General features: G+C 37.5%; 2 protein-coding genes across 8 annotated transcripts in view; both read right to left on the reverse strand.

Annotated features, from left to right (window-relative positions):
• Positions 1–1202: 1202 nt before the first annotated feature.
• On the reverse strand, positions 1203–7820 carry ckmt2b (creatine kinase, mitochondrial 2b (sarcomeric)). Its single transcript, XM_083526724.1, has 10 exons — positions 7682–7820; positions 5463–5640; positions 4888–5086; positions 4634–4729; positions 4329–4550; positions 3425–3510; positions 2540–2663; positions 2327–2461; positions 1849–1974; positions 1203–1452 (listed from the first exon to the last, which is right to left on the reverse strand). The coding sequence occupies exons 2-10, from the start codon at positions 5606–5608 to the stop codon at positions 1336–1338; spliced, it is 1251 nt and encodes a 416-aa protein (XP_083382850.1). The 5' UTR covers positions 5609–5640; positions 7682–7820; the 3' UTR covers positions 1203–1335.
• Positions 7821–11561: 3741 nt separating this feature from the next.
• rasgrf2b (Ras protein-specific guanine nucleotide-releasing factor 2b) overlaps positions 11562–23800 on the reverse strand; it is a 64238-nt gene continuing 51999 nt past the window's right edge. For 4 of the 7 annotated variants that reach the window (XM_083526625.1, XM_083526627.1, XM_083526624.1 and 1 more), the window contains 13 exons: positions 23261–23296; positions 22958–23086; positions 20997–21086; positions 20371–20477; positions 17925–18037; positions 17242–17302; positions 16014–16117; positions 15627–15711; positions 15334–15531; positions 15120–15199; positions 14398–14515; positions 14199–14267; positions 11562–13997 (listed from right to left, as the gene is read on the reverse strand). In XM_083526625.1, coding sequence (XP_083382751.1) covers positions 13905–13997; positions 14199–14267; positions 14398–14515; positions 15120–15199; positions 15334–15531; positions 15627–15711; positions 16014–16117; positions 17242–17302; positions 17925–18037; positions 20371–20477; positions 20997–21086; positions 22958–23086; positions 23261–23296 — 1283 coding nt within the window. In that variant the 3' untranslated portion in view covers positions 11562–13904. The remainder of the gene's footprint in view (positions 13998–14198; positions 14268–14397; positions 14516–15119; positions 15200–15333; positions 15532–15626; positions 15712–16013; positions 16118–17241; positions 17303–17924; positions 18038–20370; positions 20478–20996; positions 21087–22957; positions 23087–23260; positions 23297–23800) is intronic. The other 3 variants (XM_083526628.1, XM_083526626.1, XM_083526623.1) reach the window with 1 other exon arrangement.

The following is a 23800-nucleotide window of genomic DNA, read 5'->3' on the forward strand; positions in this document are numbered from 1 at the left end:
CTATGTGTTTTGTGTGCGCGTGTGTGTGTGTGTGTGTGTGTGTGTGTGTGTGTGTGTGTGTGTGTGTGTGTGTGTGTGTATATATATATATATATATATACTGTATGTACGTACACACAAAGTACACATTTTTTTACCATTGCAAAAGCAGCATGCTTCCTCATTCATTCCCCCACAGCGCTACACAATAGCCTTTTATAATTAGACCTGGATTTATGTCAAGTCTCTGGGCTATGTACTAAAAGTCACTCTAAATGGCACACAGTGTCGTTATCATTTAGTCGAGAAGTCACCCCAATGCACTGATTTGTGATTAGCATTGTATCAGAGAAGGGCGGCTGGTCATAGTTCACTGCGAGATGATTTCTGCTTGGACACACATACTACTCTTTCTCCACCCCGTGCCACAGTGTGCGCCCTCCACTATGGGTTGTAATGGTATTATGAGGCACACGTCATTAATCCACTTGCAGAAAAGGAAATCAGCCCAGTAGCAAGTCTTAGCTTTGTGCTGATTAGACAAGACAGGCTAGGTCATGGTGTGTGGACCGGTATAACTGTTCATTAACACACAGTATTAGATACAACGTGCAGTGTAAATGATAGGAAATAGGGTAATCGAATACAGATGAATTAAATAGCAAGGAAAGAATCTATTGCCCCTGTGTATACAGTACAGTGTTCTGCACATTTGATCTCAGACAAAACCTTTTAAACCACCAATAAGGTAACTTATTAGCATCAATTATTTGACTATTTGGATACTAACAGCCATCACATACTCTTTCTAAAGAAGAAGAGGTGTTTGCAGTGAGGTAGAGACTTCTTCAATCCTATTTACCTGTCTAGCCAGAATGTAATGAGCTTATGCAAGTGCTGTATAGAAGAATTTGATCCCAGTTTTGTGTATGCAGGGCAAAATGGTTAATAGAAAAGAGTTTACATGTAAAAATGGTTTTCTTTTACCTTTTTTAACTCTTTTAAAGTTGTAATAATCGCCATAAATCTCTCGCCAATCGGCAAAATCTGTCGACTATAATAAAGTTTTTTTTTCATGTGCATTCTGTGCTATTATATATTAAATATATATCAGTGTCAGAGACGTGTTTAACCTGTAGTCTTGGCAACTACACATTGAAAGCATTTTACCCATTGCATTACTGTTAGAAGGCTCTAGACAAAATCCACCAAACCCACAGAGCTGTTTTATTAGGAGGATTTATTGGAACGAGATTTCCAGTAAGACCTGCAGTAGTAGTGAAGATTGCAGAGGGCACGGCCTGTGGGTTTCTCATCAGCCTATCTTCCAACTGGACATACTCAGATGGAAGATGCTCATTTCCTGAACTGAACAATAGGTGGTGGGATCTTGATGTCTTGGCCTTTCTCCAGTTTCTTCTCACATTCAATCAAATAGTTGACCCCATCAATCACGCACTGAACAAGCTCGACCTAAAATGAAGAAAAGCTTTGAGCATTAGATGAGCACCTCTTATATGTACATTTGCCTTGAAAAACACAGCAGTGGTTATATGATGATTTTGACACACAGATTAACTATAAGGATTCAATCTACAAGGAATAATGGGATAAAGAACTTTTGGACAGGATATATTTCAATTGATCCTGGTATAAACTGGAATGGAAATATCTTGGTAAAGCTGTCACAAATATGTTAATATTGGCATGACTGTGTCACAGTAGGTCTATCTGTGTGTGCCCACTGGTTATTCCTTGCTTTCCAGTATAATAGACTTAGTCTGCCTTCCAGTCTGAGAATTTACCATTTCCATTGAACAATCTTTTCAGGGTGTCAGACTTTTTCCTAACACTTGGTAGGATATTTACCTCAGACTTGCCCAGACGGTCAAGGTTAGATACATCAAAGACATCACCGACAGCAGCAGTGTCCACTCCACCTGTGCCACGCTTCTGTAGCCTGAGGTTATCCAGGATCTTGGAGAAGCGGGGGTCCTAGGATGGCAAAGACATGGACTGAATTACATTTTCAAAGTATCACAACCAAAACTATAGTCAGATAATTCATACATGATTTATCTTGCACAATCATTATGAGGAGGGTTGCAGAATCATTTGATTCCATAGTGAAATAATTTATGCATGATTCTGTTTTTTAGAGGATTTCAGAACCATTCAATTCTATAAACAGATGAGTCATGAATGCATTTATTTCACAGCGCAAGTCTGAGGAGGATTGTAGACTGAATTCACATGATTCATGATTCAGCTCACAGTACCCTGCTGAACATATAGAATCACTCAATTTCATAATCAAACTATTCACACATGATTCAGCTTGCAGTACCTTGCCAAGGAGAGGCAGGCGCACATGGACTCCAGCTCTTAGCCCAGTTCCCAAGTTGGAGGGGCAAGTCAGGATGTAGCCCAGGTGCTTATTCCACATGAATTCCCAGCCTCTCTCCTGAATCAGCCTCTCAACCTATAAAAAAAATGTCCAAGACGAAATCATATATCAGTCTGGCTAACAAAAATAACACGATCGCCTGCTCAGTTATACCTCTTTCAGTCCTCGACAGAATCTATCAAAGACTCTTTTCATGTTGCCGCCCTTTTCCATTGAGATGACGCGGGTGTGGTCCTCTTCATTGATCCAGATTAAGAATGTTTTTTCATTGTTGTGCCTTGGAGATAACATATCCATCAGATATAGAATTTCAAGTAGCAGGTCTAGATTTCATCAGATTGTAATGTATGTGAAAAGTATGTCTTATTAGCAAACCATATGCCATACTCTAATGTTAGATAAACAAATACAAAAATGCATACTGAGTTATCTGTCAAGACCACAACACAGTAATTGGATAGATATGCACTAGGTGGTATCTTAAAGCTAGGCGGTTGAGGCATTGGACTTTGGATCCAAAAGGCCATGAGTTAAAATCCCAGCCACAACAAGCTACTATTCCTGGGCCCCTGAGCAAGGCCCTGAACCCAAAAACTGCTCAGTTGTACGAATGAAATGAATGTAATTCGCTCTGAATAAGGGTGTCTGCCAAATGCCATAAATGTAAATGTGAAGCAATTACAATTTTCCATTTTCGGTATGATACTGATGCTGTGAGTATTGACCGATACCCAAAACTGATCAGAAACTCAGTAACCGAGACAACTATATTCAAGCTTTTGTTGCCAAGTTTGCAAAACAATGTAGGTGTACAAGCAGAGGTCTTTAGGTTGGATTTCCACTTTCATGCTCGATGCTACATGTTAACATCACATGCATTTTGAAGAAATCTCTCAAATTACTGTATGTCAAATCCTATTCAATCCCAATTCAGTGTTTCAGGTCTGTACCTACAAATACTAATAATGTATCTGTACATTTCTAGATTATAACACACACAAGCATGCAGTCTGATGGCGCAAGTCTCATGCACCATACCAGATTCCCCTGGCATCAGGCCAGTCACGAGCCATCCCTGCACAAGTCAGCAAAGGTGAAACAGGCTTGTCAAATAGGAAGTGATCCTGGGATGAACAAACCAATAAGGAACTAAGGTGAGGGAGAGGTGGCAAAAAAAATGGACAGGGTCACAAAAATCACAGAGCTCTGATTGGTCAGAAGGGTGACAACAGCTCAGACAAACACTTTGAGTTGCATGGTGTTTGTCAGTTTGTCATATATAGCCACTACAACATAACAGAAACAAACTTGTTTTACACCAAATGTAACTAAGAAAGTGTAAAAAAGATGGAATCATTGGCAAATCGCTCTGGTGGAAAGGAATACAGCACATTGGGACATAGTCTTACACAAATATAGTCAACTTTAGATTGGTAACCGTGACACATCTTTGTGCCTGGTCAAATCCCACCACTAAATTCTTGATTAATTTCTCATAGCTTACACACCATTGTTTTTATATTCCTAATTAATATCCAACAACCAGTTCAAGCAGAACTGGTACCACGTCATAATCATATTACAATCTCAAGCTACAAATATGTTTACTACAGACTACTGCTACACATTAACAACTAATAACTATTCTGATACCTTACCAAATGCCTCGAGAATCAGGCCAGTCTCTGGCCATACCAGCTGAGGTGAGTAGAGGAGAGACTGGCTTATCAAAAAGAAAGTGCTCCTGAGATGAACCAGAATGTGACACCAATGTTTGCGTTAAGGAGTATGGGAAACTTGATAAAGGACATTCATATTTTGAAAAATGTCTGGCTTCGGATTTGTTTCATTTTATTATTGCTTGCTGGTCATATTGATGTAAACAGTTCATGTCTGTGGATATGCTATGTTCAACAGATATTAATGTCTTTTAATGGCTTACGTCGATAAGTTGCTGCTGGTCCTTTTCAGACATCTCCGTCAGACTATAATATTTGCCTGCAAGGTCTCCTTTTAGTCCAGACAAAGCCTGGACTGTCACTCTCTCCACCTCACGTCGTTCAGAGCGTGTGCAGGCTGGAGGCAGACTGAGGCCACGGATACTGCGGCCAGTACGCACGCGGGATGACAGCACATACTTGTCATCAAACACCCCAGAGGTGATCTGTGCCAGACATAGTCTATTATAGTCAGGATTCAGTTTGGAACAATTTTTTTTTAGCCTCTAAACGGAAAAAGCCTTTTTACCTTTGAACTATCAAGATCTGTTGGGTGTAGCATGGTCTTGGGGTCATATCCATTGTGCCTGCCCTTGATGACTGGGTCAAAGAGGTCAGCAAAAATCTGGAGATTACAACATTATTTATTAATACAGGTCAAAAAGCCAAATGCTCGGCTAATCATTATACAGAAAAGTTCATCTACTAGCCTAGCCTTTTCTCGATAACCAACTAGAATAATGCTAAACTCCAATCTTGTGGTATATACTACAGCTAACATACCTCATAGCTCTCCTCATCACCTGCCACCATGCCTACAGTTTTGATGAAGGGGTGCCCAGGGTTGTCCACCCCAGTCTGAATGCACTGGTCCAGCGTCCAGTTATTTGGAGTGAGCTTGTCCCTCAGTCGAGAATAGATGGCAGGGGTCAGAGCAGATGCCATGCAGTTGTTGTGCTTGCGCAGATCCGGGTAATCAGCGCTACACAATATAGATACAGAATGTAATAATGAAATCCAAACGTTTCTTACATACATGTAATGACAGCGATCTTAAAGGAAACAGTAATCCTATCGTTCAGTATAGCACATGTGTAGAGTAAACAGTACATGTAGGTTCAGGACTCCACAAATATTATTCCCAGCATATAAATGTTGGCAGAAACAGTAGAGCAGTGTGACTTTTGTTCTGTGGAAATGACGTATAACACTCATGATCATGATCCAATTGAGTCTTCAGAATATGAAGATATAAGTTGACGGTTTCACACAGTAGATATATGCTTTAGAATTCACCAATGAATCTAGTTTAATCTTGGAATGAAAGGCTATGTAAGGACACAGTTATTAAACCTCACCTGGGTGGATAAAGCTTCTTCCGCTCAGCAGCAGAAACACCAGAGTCATTCATCAGATAGCCAGATGCCAGGGTGCCAGCACCCACGCTAGCCATAAGCATAGCTGTGGTACGGCCGGACAGCATTCTAGTGAAGGGGCTGGCCATTCTTACTTCCCAGATGTCTTGTCAACTCAAATCTTGGGGAAGTATAGAGAAATACTTGTACTAGTAAGACCTTTTAATATTATTAAAACCGTTCATATATATTTAAACTTTTCCTGAACAAAGAAAATGTAAATCTTCAGAATTCTTTACCTACTGACATGTTTTTAGCTTCCTAAATCTTCCCTTTAATGTTCTTAATCAGGAAACTCTGTATTAGAGAGTTTAACTTAACCTTAGGGTGCTAGGTTGAACTTTTCTATATAAAAAAAAAAGAAATTGTAGCTAGGTAATTGGAATGGCAACTGTAATATACACTGCCTGCCAACAATTCCAAGACATATTGTCTTTTTTTTTTTTTTTAAAGCTGTGCAAGAGATTTTTGGAGAGGAAGGTGATCGTGCTGTCTGTAATGAACTAGGCAGCCAAGTCAACCAACCTTAACCCAACGGAGCTGCTCTGGGAGTAATTGGATCGAAATGTTTAAGAGAGGTGTCCAACCAGATCCACAAACCTCCGGAAAGGTCAGCACACGCTGTGGCAGAGGATCTTTGTGAAACACCTGACTGCTAAGAAATGCTTTTTTTTTAATACAAACATATAGTTTTATATTAATATAATATAATTTAATAATTATTTCATGTTTTATATATATGTATTTCTTAACATGAACCACATGGCATAGGCAAAATGTAAGGTGCTCCATCATTATCAAAATAACTCAAAATACAAGTTGAACTATAGATAATGTTAACTTTATGATCTTATGTGTTCTAAAGTTCATGAATAGATAGCAAAAACCTGGGCTCTTAAATGGGTTTTCGATGCAAAAAAAACTCAAAATCTTTGTTTTTCTAGTATTTCCACACAGGTCTAGTGTTTCTGAACCGGATTAGACTTAAATATTTTGAGATTTGTATTGGCAAAGAGAAAATACTTACATGAAATGGCTTTGTAAAAAGCTAGGCAGGGAAGAATTCCTGCACAATAAAATGCTGTATATGATATGCAGTGTTTTCTTTTTAAAACTGCATATAAATCATTTTATAGGGTTATGAAATTCTTTGATGGGTCCTGAACTATGATAACGTAAGCCATTAAATATTTCACAGGGCCATGTTTGTAATAGGCGTGTGTGTCTTGTACTATTTAGCTTGGCATAAGACATTCTAACAGACTATTCATGAAAGTCATGATATATTTAGACATTAAACCGACATCAATTGTAATTTAAGATCTAAAATAATGATGACACGACAGGCATACACAGAGGCATATCTACAAATAAGAACATCATCATGGCATTATTATAAAACTGTTTTAGAAATAATTAATTCAGGTCAAAGACAAGCTCTGCCCTACACTGGAGCTGAGCAGGGTGCACAGTATTATAGCAACAGGTGTAGATTAGGAATTACTGCCAAGTCCCTGCTGGCTATAATTCAACTGACCACATGATCTACAGTGACATTCAAGATCGGTCAGAAGGGCTTACAAACAGACATGAGAGGGAGCGAGAGAGGCCCTGGAGTGAGCATGACCTGCAACATTAACCAACAGCATTGAGATGTCTAAAACTGAAGCAGGCTGGTGAAAGGATTGGATTTCTCTCAGCTCAGAGAAAATTGGACTTTCTGGGTTTTAAAAAAATACTTATGTTTGGTATTGAGGGTCTGTTTGCAGAAAGCCTTCAATTTTACTATGTAGAAACCCCCTTAGGGAGAATAAAATGCATAATTATTCAAAGAATCTTTAAAGCACAATCGGTTCTTAAGAATCAACATATTTATTTTACACAAAGTAATCAGCTGTAAAATCATTTATAAATATATATATATATATATATATATATATATATATATATATATATATATATATATATATATATATATATATATATTAATATGAATGCACTTAGAAAAAACAAATATGACTGTGGCCATAATCTTCTATTCTGCCATTTCATAAGTTCCAATAACACTTAACAATAAATCATAGTACAATAAAAAATATATACACTGAAATTGTGACTGTCCAGTTGCCCACTATGAAAGTTGTTTGATTTCTTGTACTCACCTTTAGAAAGAAGGTGAAAGGTCCTAACACACACACACACACAGTCCAGCAAGGAGCTCCAGCAGGCAGCTAGTGAGCTAACACTGGGCCACTCAGGCAATAAGAGCTTATCCCAACAGCCAATCCTATTTCTACTGACAGCATGTGAGGGCCAACAGACCTCCCTACTGTCAGGACACTTTGCCCTTGAGCCTTTGCTTCTCAGCTCGGTCAAAACCTCATGCATTTTCCACACATACTGGATACACACAGTCGTTTACACACACACACACACACACACACACACACACACACACACACACACACACACACACACACACACACACACACACACACACACACACACACACAAAATGCTCTCCAACAGGTAATTTTCCACCCTCCCAAAAGCTGCTCTGTCTCTCCCTCTCGCTCACGTACATCATGCTGCTGAATCCACTACAGTCTGTTACATAGAAATATTCTTGAGCAGGTCTTCCTGGCCTAAAAGTCTTAGCAGATGTTAATATAAAACAGATTAATGTTCAAATTAATAAGGTCTGAGATGCAAAAGAATAACTATTTTTTTCTCACTAGGTGATCAGGTTTATGTTTACATATATTGATGGACACATATATTGATGCTTTGAAAACGGCCATCATTTTTACATTTATACCATTTCTCACTTACCTATAGAACTTATGAGTTGAGAACTAAGGACCTTGCTCAAGGGCCCAGCAGTGGCAGCTTAGCGGTGATCATAGCAGTGATCATAATATGATCAACATCCTGTTGAGATTGGTAACAGTCTTGATCTTTGGTGGTGGGTGGATGCTGAATGGGCTACATTATATTGGCTGTAGTCATAAATGTGTGTCAGTGTTTCTGTGTATGGAGCACTGAGATGGACTGGAAGCTCATCCTGGGTGTATGCTCCACCTCATTCCCCATTTTGCAGAAATAACCATTTGATTAACCACATCAATGAATGGATTATTGATCTTTGCCAGTCATCGGTGGTAGGATTTGAACTCATAACCTGCATCTTAACCTACATCTTAACCACTGAGCTATCCTCTTCCCTAAATTCCGTGAGTTGCCACTTCCCTATACTTTACCCATCACTGCTGTTTTTTTTGCTCGGACAGGTCTCACAATCATCACTCTGTAACGACAGGTACATATTCTATTCTGTTTGTACTGTTTGTCCACATGCTTTAAGATGAAGGACAAAATATATAATTTACTCCAGATTTACTGATTAGACTTACTGGTGATATGGCTGAGGGGACTGAGATCAATACAGGACACCAGTGATGACAGGGCATCTTCTTTAATTACACCACAACTGGTCACCTGACTTACAGAGGGATGTACATGTATAGCACTTTTTAGCAATTTATAAAACAATTGTTGCCATAAAACCTAATACATTTTATATCACTCTCCAGAGAAGAAATAACTTTTTTTTTTTGTTTCTGTTGATCTTTACATCATGTTGATCATATTAAAGTTTTCTGGTCTTGATCTTTGGTGGTGGGTGGAATGCTGAATGGGCTACATTATATTGGCTGTAGTCATGAATGTGTGTCAGTGTTTCTGTGTATGGAGCACTGAGATGGACTGGTAGCTCGTCCTGAGTGTATTCTCCACCTCATTCCCCATTTTGCAGAAATACCCATTTGATTAACCACATCAATGAATGGATGATTGATCTTTGGCAGTCATTTTGTTCAAATTATTTTAAATCTAGGTCTAATATCTCAATTACCCAAAACAATACACAAAAGTGTTATATTTAGTCATACAGCTAATTTAATTAAATTGTCTGTTTTGCTGCATTCATGTTTGCTAAAATGTTTATGAGGAACATTGGAAATTTGGGAACATAGAAGATAGTTGATAGCCATGTAAAAGCATCTAGTTCCAGACAAGATCCAAGCAAAAGGAACTTGGTGCATGTCTTGAACCAGAAGCTTTAATACATCTATCACCTAGAATCTATGTCCCCCAAGTTTTGTACTGAAATGAGTAGGAGAAAGAGCAAATGAGTGAGAGTTAGTGTGAGAGGAAAAAGGTCAGCCTGTCAGTGAAATATGGCCTACATTAAAAACTAGCATAGCCTGTATAGAAGGTTGATAGCGGTCATTGAGATCATATCAGGGCACAAAAAAAAAGGAAAGCTTAAAGAATGTCAGAGCCGCCAGAACATTCCACATGTCTGACATTAGATCAGAACACACTGTCCTGTTAACAGCACTAACGTTTAATCTCAGTAGCGTGCAAACGACAACCCTGATTTACAAGCTACTTAAGTTACATGTCACTGCTCCTTGTACACCCAAAAGGTTTACCTAATAACACTGTTGTTCAGTAAATCCAACTGGAATGCTTTAATTAAATTAAACTGGTTGCTGAAAGATGTACAGAGTATTGTAAATGTTTAGCATAGAATTAAAACATCAGCCATCAAAATATTTACTGAACTATCATATATGTTAATGGGTTCCCTGGTGGTCTAGTGGTTAGGATGCAGCGCTCTCACTGATGCAGCCCGGGTTCGATCCCCGGTCAGGGAACCGACCCCAGCCATTAGGGTTGCACAAGCCTTAGTGCCGGTCCCAAGCCCAGATAAATGGGGAAGGTTGCGTTAGGAAGGGCATCCAGCGTAAAAACATGTGCCAAATCTAACATGCGGATGATCCGCTGTGGCGACCCCTAATGGTAGAAGCCGAAAGAAAGTTTTATATATGTTATTGAAACTGGGGACTAATGATCCACTTAAAACGATTATATAATTTTTTTTCTGCAGGCTTACATACCTTCCAATGTGGCCACTTCCTCAGTCAATATCACAGTATCATTTAATGTATCAAAATAAATTTAATCAATTTAATTATGTAAAATTCAGGAAATTGGGATAGTACTTTACTGAATATTTCAAATATTATATAAAAGTAAATGGGTTTGGGTAACAGGGTTAAATGAACTGTGTGGGACACAAAACAATGATATTCTTATAGTCAACATTGAATGATTTTTGGATGTTTTCAAGTATGTGATGTTAAATAGATTCGGACATAATTCCAAAATATAATGATGTTTGAATTTCAATGATTATATTTCAAATGTAGTTTTATGTTGTAGTACAGTCCGAAATACTGGAGTAGGTGCTGCATTGTTTTTTAGTATAATGTACCACAGGAAACTTCAATGAATTGTCTAATCACATTTTACCTAAAGCTTGTGCACATGAATCATAATAATTGTTAAGAAATCTGATGTAAAAATTAAACACTTCTGGATTCACATCATTTTTCAGCTGCTTATCAACTGTTAAAAATAAAAAAATTACATTAGAATTAAATAAAACAACATTGATTTGTAAAAAAAAACTGCCTGCAATACACACACAAGGCTTAAACATTTAACACAATCAAATAGAAAAGATAAAGGTATAAAAACGTTGAAGGTGTTTTATACTTGTCACATGTACATTACAGCACAGTGAAATTATTTCTTCACATATCTGAGTGATGTTAGGAAGATAGGGCCAGAGCGCAGGGTCAGCCATGATACAGCCCCCCTAGAGCACAGAGAGCTAAGAGCTTTGTTCAAGGGCCCAAGATTGACAGCTTGGCAATACTGGGGATTGAACCTGTGACCCTTCCATTGGAGAGTAATCCAAAACCTTAAAAGATAATACATGTGTAAGTATTTGTTTACTTTTTGCTAATTTCCTGATAAATTATTTGTGTTTAGGAACAGTACAGTAGAGTACAGTAGAGTACATATAATATAAATTGAAATACAAGGTGACTGTTATTGCAAGACACGGCTATGCTGGTTTCAACCACCAGATGGCAGTACATCACCATAATCAATGACAAACTACACAAATTGGATTCCCAATGAGCATGAACTTTTATTTCAAATAATAGCCTGGAACTGTAGCGCTAAAGCTATATATACATGTCCAGCTTAGACATGCATCAACATGCAGCGCACAACAGCAATGCAATGCAATGCCAAGAGGCATATTACATACATCTGTTAAAAAAAGAAGCAAGATAAATGACAGAAATCCAATCTGATATGCTACATTTCTTTTGTCTTGGTTTTGCAAAGTAGAACAGCACACTAGAAGTGATTAAGAAATCATTGCAAAATCAAAGTATTACATAATGTCAATGATAAAAACCACAATCAAAACATAATCCCATGTGCGACATACATATTATATACAAAAAAGGTCAAATAAATATGACGAAATAAATATTACTATAACACACTCGGGTAAGCAACGCTACATTACTAAAAGTGCAATCCATACACTATGCTAACCTGCCTCTTTTGTCTACACCCCCCAACACCCACCCCCCAAACACAGACACATACAACAAGACAAATCAATCGAAATAAAAGTTCGTCCCACAAAAATAAAATTGTCTTCATATAGCACAGTGGTTGATAATATGTTTTATGGCCAGATCGACAGCTCTCTGTCAGCATATGCATATGAAATTTCCAGCTTTCATGAGCATAAAGGGTGAAAAAAAGTGCAGTCCACTGGAAATGTCATCTATTGTTCTTTTGAGGTTTGAACAAAGACTATACAACTGTGAGAACATTAACACAGAACATCTTTCATTTAGTCTTCAAGCATGCAAACATTATCTGTTGCATGCAAAACAATTAAAAGACTGACAACCATTTCAGTGTAACGTTGTGTATGAAATCAAGCAGCTACTCCAAATTGGTGCCGTTAACAAAGACCAGCCAGCATTAATAAATAAACATTTTTTAGAATCAGCCATCTTTAGATTAGCATTCATCATGGAATCAGCTCAAACAATCTACCAGAGTGCAAAATGGCCTAAGCATTATTTCTGTGCTTAATGAAATGCTACAATCTGATCCACTTTCCAAAGACATCACTGTATATCTTCTTTTTCTGAGAGGAAAACATACATCATTTCTGGACCATCTTCATGCACTCAATGGTCATTTAATCAGGTTCACTGACTGTACAGTTGGATTTTGTAGTTTTGCCAAACACAAAATAACCCCCTGTACCTTTCTGGCATGATATTATTATTATTATTACTTGATATTATTTACCAATATTAGATATTATCATCAAGTGTTCGAGAACTACAAAAGGCCCACCAGCCCAATGATATTTGCTCAGCTGTGGTCCTATAATTGTGTGCAGAGGTTATAGGTAGAAGAGGAGCAATAAATTGTGTCCCCCAACAGATACCTGGTACAGCCGACTGGGTTCTAGTCATAGCATCTAAAATGGCTATTTGTTTTCTGTAGCACTATTTTAATAAAACTCTGTGATCCGAATTGAACAACGATAAAAATAAATTCTAAAACGAGATCAGTGTTTGATATCAAGTTGCTATAGTAGAATTATTTTTTTCTTCCCTTTTTATAAAATCAATATTCTGGAAATATTAACATTTAGGGAACTGTGTCAAGAAGGCACCTATATTTGATGTATATTATGTATGTATAATTATTCATATATCATTTATTTTATATAACATTCTACTAAATTATCATGATTTCATTCAACAGGATCAAAAACTAAGGATAAATTATTTCATGATGTACCATCTTTTTAAAATCTAATCTGTGACTTGCTTGACTCTGTACTAATCATGAGCTACTGTACATTCCACTTCCTTCCCCTGACAAAATCAGCCATTATATAAAAATCTAGTGTTTTGGTTCACTGCGACTCTCCTGTGGCAAAACAGATATGAATGTACAAAGTCTGGCAAAATGACAAACAAGTGGAAGTACCAGTAGCATGTCCTTGTTTGCTATGTGGCTTGGAGACATCAGAATTGGAGAGACGAGGGCAATAGACAGAACCCACAGTCTTAAACACGCACAAAGTTAACAGCAGGAGTTTTGAGAGAACAGTATTGAACCACTCTACTCCAGGACAGAGTTCTGCTGCTTTACATGCTACATTTCTTCTCCATTCTCTTCACCCCATGTTCGCTGCTTTCACCTGAACAGTCCTTGACTTGCAACACAGTGGCAGTGGACGTAGCTCATGTCTTATTTATCTTCTGCAAACTTCAAACTAGGACTTTCTGCTCTTCGTTTACTCCCTGTTCTCCCACACGGGTAACGCTTTTTTACCACGGCATACATTATGGCCTCAGTAAAGCAGGCAAAGTGAAGCATGTTTGATAGTCGGAGGTCTCAGGGCAAGTCTGTAGTTCAAGCAGGAAGCCTGGGTTCGATCTTAAGAGACAAGTCATAGAGTGTGTCTTCATCCATAATCAGAGTTTTATCCATTAGGTACTGAGTGACCTAATGAGAACAAGAATTAGAAATAAAACCCAATTGTACAACAGCCTTAAAGCACTTTAATTGCAAACTACATTTGATTTATTATTGTATAATTTATACCATGGTTTATGTCAGCATTCTTTAAGCGTCAACTGAAATCTAAGCAATACATACCAAGTAGATATGAAGAAGGATATGACATCTAGTCATGAATTAACTCACCTTTGGCTGGTGCTCGATTCTGTAAGGAGTTTGCTGGAATTGTCTGATCTCACGAATAATATGAGATATCTGTTGGTAAACAGTACAAATATTTATGGAACCAAGAAAAGCCCGAAACCCAGTGTACAAACATGACAACCCACAAGTGCTTGATAGGTTCAGCATGATAACACTGAGAAAAAGCCCTGCTTTGGGTTACCATTCTCATCTTTGAGAAGTTGACCAATCCCTCTTCAGTAAAGTTTGGGGTTCCTTCCTCAATAAACGCCAGGTCTGTCAGGTACATGCCCAGATAAGGGACACATGGTGGATTACAGCTGTGAGCACACACAACACATAGAAAATAAATGCAGGGAATTAAAAATTCTGCTTTAAAAAATAATATTTGCCAGCCATTCATTAAAAATGCACCTCCAAAATATTCTTATACTTTCACTTTTTCAGCAATAACATGTATTAATTTAAGAACAGCATCGTATTTTTTTCCCTATATTAATTGTTGTGGAACACATGCTAGTAAAAGGCAGCACTAGTTATCACTTACATTAAAAACAGTCAGTCTGTCAAAAGCATTATTTTCTCTTTGTAAAAAAAAAAAGAAAAAAATAGCTATACATTTTGCCAAGAAACAAGAGACCAAGTCATTCTGTCCTAAAGACTACGATAGTGATAACTATATTAGTAGTATTATTATCATTATTACTACTTTGTAGTAGTAGTCCTCATACTAATCTGATTATGTGAAACATCTGACATCCAAGTCCCTGTGTAAGCTGTTACTATAGAAACGAGAGCATATTAGAAAAGCCGCATTAATATAAACCCGGGATTGAATTACAGCGGGCATTACAGTCATAACTATTGTAATTGAAAATTAATCAAAACCCTCAAACTAGTCCAAGCGTATGATCAGATTCTCACTTTTTTAATGTTTCCCTCAGGTTTTTAAATCGTCCCTCGGATGACACAGTCTTCTGGAGCTTATCCATGAGTGCTCTTGTCTGTCCAAGGAGACACATACAAATCACAAAGTCAATCCAGCAGACACAGGATTACGCTTAATCTGTAATCTCTTCCTAGCAGCTCCACATTTTCACTGAGTTCATCACACATGTTGGTAAAGCCAGCCTCTGACCTGCTTGCTGATTTTAGCCCAGGTTTTTTTCAGCCTATAGATGGCACTGCGGTTCAGGGCAGAGGTGATCTCCAGGACGCCGTTGTAGTTGTTCAGACAGCGGCAAATATCAGCCACGGCTACCCATTTCTCTATGGAGCTCGACCTTGAGCCAACATCTGTGTGGCTCATAATCTGTGATGCTACCAGGTTACTCATCTACATAGAAAGAAATTGAGAAAATGTACTATATTATAAAACGTACAATACTGCAGATTATAGATGTATTCCCTAAAATTATGTATTGCCCCTACATCATTGAAATGTTGGCTGGTCTTCATGATGTAAGGAGTTCTTTCATTCTTGTCCATCTTCATCCAGCCTTGGCCCAGAAACTCCCTGAGTGAGTACACGAGTAAGACAGTGGTTCAAACCAAATCAAAGACAGAAAGACATGTAAGTTGTATTTACTCTATAGGAAAATATATTAATTAATCTTTGAGCATAACCATTGTCAATCTGGCAACCAAATTAGTGTTCTCAAATGCAGAAACTTTTAATCATTGTTACATACTGAAATTCTTGCATACTGTATGTACAATGCACTATGAGTAATAATATAGAAAACCAGCACTGTCTACTGTAGATTTACTACAAAGTGGTTTAAACCTCAAATATACAATATATTAATTTTGACTTACTCATAAGGGATGCTTCGGAAAATGATGTGGTCTAGAAGTGTGATCTGCTCAGCTATTTCCATTGCTGACAGTGATTCAAAGCACTCTGCCTTTGGGAATTCAGCCTGGCAGAGAAAAAACATGTACATTGTAGCTAAGGTTAAATAGCTAAATATTAAGTAAACCAACTGAGTGTCTTGTAAATTTGTAATAATTGGGAAGGTATGTTAAACATACTGCTTGTCCCACCTTTGATAATTTGGTTGATATCAAGTCAAATTAATGTTTTATTAAATGAGATCATCTAATTAAAATGTGCCCCTGCCTATTGTCCTATTGTCTTTCTGTCTTGAGATATATATATATATATACACACACACACACACACACACACACAAATACATACATATAATTAGCATACATATAGCATAAAGTGTATTACACATACCTTTGGATTACCAAAATAAAAGAAATTTTTTTAAACACACACACACACACACACACACACACACACACACACACACACACACACACACACACAAACACACACACACACACACACACACACACACACACACAAACACACACACACACACAAGCACACAGAGTTTTACATGCTGGGTTTGTAATTAACCAGTGCATTGTGTTTGCTCAGTGTTGCACCAATGCCATCAGAATGATGAACGATAATCATTTTGTTTTGATAACTCTCACAACACTCTGCTGAGAGAAAAATTGTTGCCTTTTTTTGGCAAATATAAGTGTGTACTGGAAATTGATGCGATTACATAACGCACACATATCACAGATTTACAGTTATGTCTATTAAGATTGTACAGGAGAGCTTAGCTAGAAGGCATTGAAATGTAGCAGTGAATAAACTGCTTTCAAAGTGATAGAGAGGTGAGGGAATAAGTGCACCGTGCTTCTGCTAGAATTCCCAAAGGGAAGCTTAGTGTTTGCTCTGAGGACAGAAGAAAGCAGCAGCAACAGGCTCTCGGTTGCTGTTTAAAGCCATAAGTACAGCCCTGTTGCTTGGTGAGACATGCTGTTTGAGCTTCTAAATCAGTACTCAAGCCTGATATTGTTTTGCAGTGTGTACCACAGGACGAGTGAAAGCTGGTTTATTCTGTCTGTTTCTTTCTCAGGATTAGAAAATGTAGCTCTTTTGAATTTCATGTAATAATTTGTTTGTATTTGGGTCAACAGATTGAGAAATAAAATGTAGACAATGCAGATGAATGCTCACCATCTGTAGAATGTCCTCTATCTTCAGCTGAGCATCATCCAGGTCATCTTGTGAAAGGGCACTGTGCAAAGAGAGATGAATCAGTCTGTTGTTACCCTGTCCAATTTTAGAAAAATATGCATGATAATGCTGTCAGTAACTAGATAGCTCTAAATAAAAGGTTGTAGATGAATATGAATCAGTGTGAAAAGTTAAACAATGTCTGAGCCACATGTCAACAGTCACAAAAAAATTCGGATATGTCAGAAAATGTAATTTCATGTAGTGTCAACAGTGTCACAACCCAAAATACATATGAGTTCAAATGGTCAGTAAGCCCCTACTATATTCAGAATGGAGTGGTTGCTTGGTAACTAGTTCACGTGCTGTACTGTGCAAGCATTTCAGTAACTAACCTGTGTCATGATAATAAATTGATAGCAAACTATTGTATGCAATGAGAAAAAAGCTATTAAACAAACAATGACTTAATATTAAGTTGTAGTGCAAAATGCACAAACTGAGCAATGCATGTATCTCATCAGTTTAAGATTGAGACATTATGCCCATTGGCATCATAGTCGTCTCAAGAGATCAAGCTATGCACTGTGAGAAGTAAACAAATGACAAGATTTTTTTTTGAAAAGTGTAAAGACGACTTTAGAAACCTATAAGATATAATGTATAGTATAATTTAAACTCACTTGAGTATGTTCGCAGTGGCTTTCCTCTCCTGAGGGAGCAGGTCAGGATCTCTCAGCACCTCTTCCAGAAGACACATCACACTCATTTTCAACTCTCTATTCAGCTCAAAGTCCTGTATGATGAAAAGAATGTCTATTCATTATTTTTTTCCCCAGCCAAATCTGAATTCATTAAGGATTTTCAAATATTTCTGTGTACAAAACAAGTTCTTAAAATTGACTTGTAATCACGGTATATAACAGGAATGTTTTAAATGGGGTCTTACTGAAGCTGTTTTTGTGTAGGGTTTTTCAGCTTTCACATACATGAACAATAGATTTCAGTTATAATAAGACTTTGTAGGATCCACATGCATTTAGATTAAATATGAGGCGTTCTTTGCTTTTGTGTCTACAGTTGCATTATACAGCCACAAATCTGGTTGCCTGACATAGACCTCTTTTTAGTGTTTCATGGTTTGCTTCAGCCCGCTTGTCTCGGTTTCCCACATGAATTTCCTTTAGCCTGTATGTACAGTATATACAGTGTATTCAAAGATATACAGATATAAAGAATAACCACAATGTTCTTAACTGTAGTTATAATCATTGGCAATTGGTGTATGAACTACTGCAGTGATTTTATATATATATAAAAGTTGTCTCTAAAAGAGTCTAAAATGATTGTTTTGCACCTTAATCTCTACCGACCCAAGACCTAGCAGCAAAAACAACTGCAGTGGTTGGAAAGCAACATTTCTGCAGGCTCCTATTCACTTCTATGGTTCTTTCCCTCAGACCCAGGCTGCGCTGTATAGATGACTGCACTGAGAGAGACAGGCATGATCAGCAGCAAATGGGCACCGTTGATAATTAATAGCGTAGAACTCTTCGCCACCCATGCTGCTTTCTGCCACTGCATGTCTACAATTATCCTTATTACAGTGCTGCACAGGCACGAGCGATACTACTGACTGTGGCCGCTGCTGTTTTCTCATATTATGTTCTTTCTGGGCTTTTAGATTAATAGGTTAGCAGTTAGCATCCTTTTATTGCTTTCCAAGACCAATTCGTGGATGTCAGGGAGACAAAAGAAAGAGAGAGCAGACCTTTCATCAACATGCTCTTTAAAGACTAGCTCCCTTTTTAAACGTCTCTTTCCTATCCCACCCCACTGTCCAATTCACTCTGAACTGCACCGCTCACCTATTAAACAGGAAAGGTCAGTTTTAACAAGCGCTCTCTAGATCAGTTTACCACATCCGCTTTGGCATAATTCGACAAAAGGGTACAACAGATCAATGCAATTAGCCTTCAGTGTCTCTCCAAAAGGCTCGCAGGGCTCGACAAAAAAAAAAAAAGGCCAGAACTATTTGAAAAACGCTGTCCAGAAAAGAGAGCGTGTGTTCGCTCATTTGTGTGCCACTAATTACCGAAGAGGATCATAAGGCTGATTTGGCTCAGTAAAAGCTGTGAACATTAGTGCTGTAATATCCCACAGATGGAGACATGTGAGATGGGGTGGCAGGCAGAGCAAAGTTTATGAGGAAGCAATGCCCAATAAGATTACACATCAATTGGATGGTGATGGCTGGCTCCAGGATATTCACAAACACACACAAAGTGAAAGAAAACTAAGTGTACCCATAATAAAGAACTCATGCCTGCCAAAAGGGCCAATTCCCTATTCAGTCTATTAACCACTCTGCAGATTTAAAACAAGATAAACAACATTAGCTAACAGCACATTCAGCAGTAATGTAGATAATTTATACTCTCATTCAGGAAACACTTAATGTCAAAGCAAAGATATAAACTCAGACCCAATTCACTGTTTTCATTTCACAAGAAAACAAAATCATTTTATATTGGGTTTTTTTCCCCTACTGCAACTTTTACAACCTGTAAGCTACTTGATGGTTTAAGGGCACAGACTGACAATCCACATTCATCAGTTGGTTGCAGGGTGACTGCACACATGTAAGGAGATAATATCTAAGATGCAAAAAGGCAATACAGCTCCAAGTCATATGGAGGAACCTAATATTGCACTTTTTTTAATTCTTGTTTTAAAGGAATAAATATCATATCAATATCAGGTGACTTCATTCTTCATTTTCATTGTGTGCTGAAGTCAAATGTTATTTCCAATGCCTAAGGAAACCCCAATTTTTTTCTTGTAAATCAGTTAATCTTGTCTTACTTTCTAAATAAACTCTTCATTGTGGAAATAAATAGACAATTATAGACTATAAACAGCTGCTTCCACTGTTGCTGTGGTGTCCCCACAGCTTCATTTATACATACCGTATTTATTTATACATATCACAGATACATATTTATACATATCACAATTAAAAAGGAGCCATAACCTATATATCATACTGTAATGATAAGACAGGCCAGGTCATTATAGTGCGGTCCTGCAGAGGTTAAGCAGGTTGTGTACATATCACGCTGATCAAACCTGGGAGTGTTTGGAAACCCAGTGGCGTAGGACATTCAGAACCCGGTTAGTGGCTGCTCTCCGGATGATGAACTCTTTGTCACACATTCTCTCCGAGTTGTTAAAAACTAGAAATAAAAGGTATGCAGTTAATTTCTGTACTTATAATCTTAACAAGTCACAAAATATTGCACAAAAGTAAAGTATCCAACTGTGAACCACAGCACTGTACAGTTTTGTGAAAGAAGAAATTATCTTGTTGCAATTGTAAGAACTTATGTGAAATGTGTTTCTAGGAAGAATTAATTGAATATACATCAAGCTCATTATGAAGCAGATTTTCTATTCAAGATTTTCTATTTTCAATTAAAGCATAGGGAAATAAATTCAAGAATCCAAGTTGGAGAACAAAAAACTAAATGCTTGACATTAGCAAATCTTTCTTATTTTTTTATCGCAAGTCCTTGTTGTAATATGGCATTATTTTATGTAGATTTAAGGTGTGATTTAATTGGGATCAGATGTTATTCTTGGGAGTTTATGTATGTATATATGTATGTATATATCTATATAATGCCCTTTAGATTTCTTTGACATTTTTAAAATATCTTACTGTTGTATTATTGTTGCTTGTGATGTCAATGTACCTGGAGGGCTGCTGTGGCCAGCAGCAGCTGTTGCAATAGCAAAGGCTGAAGCAGGAGACACTGAACAACGGGAGTTCTCTGCTGCTGGGACTGTAAGGAAAACGTAAACATGAAAGTACAGAAAAAGACACCAGTAACATAAAGAAGACTGGTTACATGTTAAAGCAATGTCAAATAAACCAACACAAGGTGCTCTTGACATACGCAAAGAATGTCAGACTATCAGTGTTGCCAATTGTTTACATAAATAAATATGGAATAAAAGGCATGTTGGGAAATTTGCCTCTCTTGGTTAACCAGGTGTTCCCTGTGGGAAAGTGGCTATATGGAAATGGCTTGACAGTGGAAAATATTCTCCACAATGCATGTAAAGAAATACAGCAAAGACCATATAATGGGCATATAATGTAATAAACAATGCATTTTATTTCGAATGGTTTCATGCTTAGGTTGCTTCCCAGGGGTACCAGGATTCGCTAAATCCATCCCCATTGTCTTATTTATTGCCATGTTCTCATTACTAATGGATACACATCAAAAGAATACTATTGTTACCATTGACCATGTGGGTGTGTAACCATATGGAAATCGATTGACAGTTGACATTTTTCTGCACAGTGCATGTAAAGAAATAACACAATTTCCAGTGGGAAAATAAAGTGTATCAGTGTGAAATATCAAGTATTATCAGAACTGCATAGATGAAGTAAAACAACAGTTCCCTTTTCTAACACATGACACCTTTATATGTGTGAATGAATACAAAAAGATTTAAAAGCTTTCTGATAATACCTGACAATGGTTTATGCAGTAGTTTTCCTGATGCTGAATAAAGAAAGAGGAACGCTAAACAGTATATGCATAGGGATTTCACTGTCTGATAACTACACTGAAATGGATAAAACCGCAGTCTGGTTGCCAAGAACAAGCCATTTTCATGTCTAGGCTATAAACCTTTATACTATTATAAACCTTATAAATAGACTTTATTTATCCTGGCATTTGCAAAACTTTTCATTTGTTGGGTAGGAAACATTATATTGCACATCACGCTGATTAACCTTGATATTATAACTATATGGCATTCTGCTCATTCCAAATACCACCAGCTGGAGGGAGGGATTATTACAATTACAAGGATTTGCAAAGTGTCAGATTTTATACTTCACGGTGGACCTATTACATTTTTTTTTCTGTCTTTAGACCAAAAAGTGCCTCTTTGTTCTGTTTTTTTACAACATTTGGTCGAAATGTTCTCTTGGCATGCGGGTTGATAACAACAAACTTATCTAATGTTAGCTTAATAAAATACTGATCACATTTGGGAACTGAAAACATTTTTCGTTTAAAGTGACAAAATGTGAGAGAGTGACATCAATTCAGAAAGAAATGAGCTTTCCAGGGTGTCTGTTAATATCATTGTGTTCCGCATATGTTTTTTGCATATGGATTTTAGATACTCAACAGTCCTGGACTTCTTTGTCATGTTTTTTGTTTCATGATGCACCAAATGTTTTCAAATAGTGAACGTTCTTAACTGGAAGCAGCCATTAACAACGCAGCCATTAAATTGAAAATTAGCCTATTTATTCTTTAAAATGGTACATTTTCTCAGTTTAATCAGTTGATAAATGTTTCTGTTATATTGTAAATAAAATATGAAATTATGGGTTTACTAGAGACCTAGTAACTAAAATTTGAATTTCTGATCATTTCTCAATTATGTACGGTCTACATTAATTAAAATGCATTGAACTTTTGTGTGCTTTCTTTTTGATGCTCATTTCTAAGTTTCTTTGACTAACCCATAACGCTGTTGCCAAGAAAAATAAAAATCCATATATTAGCCGCTTCGTTGTTTAAGCCGTGGGGTTCAAAACATGGAAAAAAAAGTAGCGGCTTATAGTCCGAAAAATACGGTACATGCATACAGCACACACATAAATAAAGTGCAGTGTTACCTCCAGGACCTCTGAAGCGCATGTGTCGTGGTGTAGAAGGCGATCTGCAGGGGGAGAGATCTCCAGCTTCACTGCCTTGAGGGGACTCAGGGATAATGGACTTATCCATTGAGGCTGATTCTAGAACAGCTAGTGGCAGAAAAAAACATTTATACTTTCCCTCACAGCAGAATAACACACACAAACACATACATATATACACACACACACACACACACACACACACACACACACACACACACACACACACACACACACACACACACACAAACACACACAAGACACACAAACACATACACACACCTGATGTAAAGCATGCACTTGAAGGGTGACATCTGACTGCATGGGCCAGTTGCAGAGTTAATTAGAGGCAGACAAGAAAACAAGGGGAAACAAAGATCACACTTTAGACCTGCAAGAACACAATTTTCACAAAGATGTCACTCTAAAAATAGGAGCCTTGTATAGCATCGGCATTTAGTGCGACTGTATGAATTTTCTGAATTCGCTGCTCTTCTAGTTTTGTATCTGCAGCATCTAAACCTCACAGTGATTAAGCAAAGCTGATGAACTGGCATCTCACCACAAAGGGCAAAAAAGCTTGACATCAAAACTACAGAATGACAGAAAAACAGAACCAATTCCACTGACTCAACAGATTTACTGCTGATGTGTGCCAAATTGGCTTATCAGTATCTTTTTCCACACTTTGATCCACACAAAACCAATTTCCCCACTTCCATTTCCACAGATAACAAAACACACCATCACAAGACAGTTGAAAGGAGAAAGCAGATTATTGGATGGTTACTTTGCATCTTTAAAAAAAAAAATAGATGAACC

The sequence above is a fragment of the Silurus aristotelis genome (genome assembly GCF_946808225.1).
Source record: "Silurus aristotelis genome assembly, chromosome: 23".
Taxonomy (NCBI): Eukaryota; Metazoa; Chordata; class Actinopteri; order Siluriformes; family Siluridae; genus Silurus; species Silurus aristotelis.

What these genes read in the sequence shown, in the direction of transcription:
- ckmt2b (XM_083526724.1), bottom strand. Translation starts at nt 5,608, where the DNA reads ATGGCCAGCCCCTTCACTAGAATGCTGTCCGGCCGTACCACAGCTATG. An exon ending in GTGATGAGGAGAGCTATGAG is followed by an intron (nt 4,730 to 4,887) that starts GTATGTTAGCTG and finishes TGTAATCTCCAG; the next exon opens with ATTTTTGCTGACCTCTTTGA. An exon ending in CCTGATGCCAGGGGAATCTG is followed by an intron (nt 2,664 to 3,424) that starts GTATGGTGCATG and finishes GTTATCTCCAAG; the next exon opens with GCACAACAATGAAAAAACAT.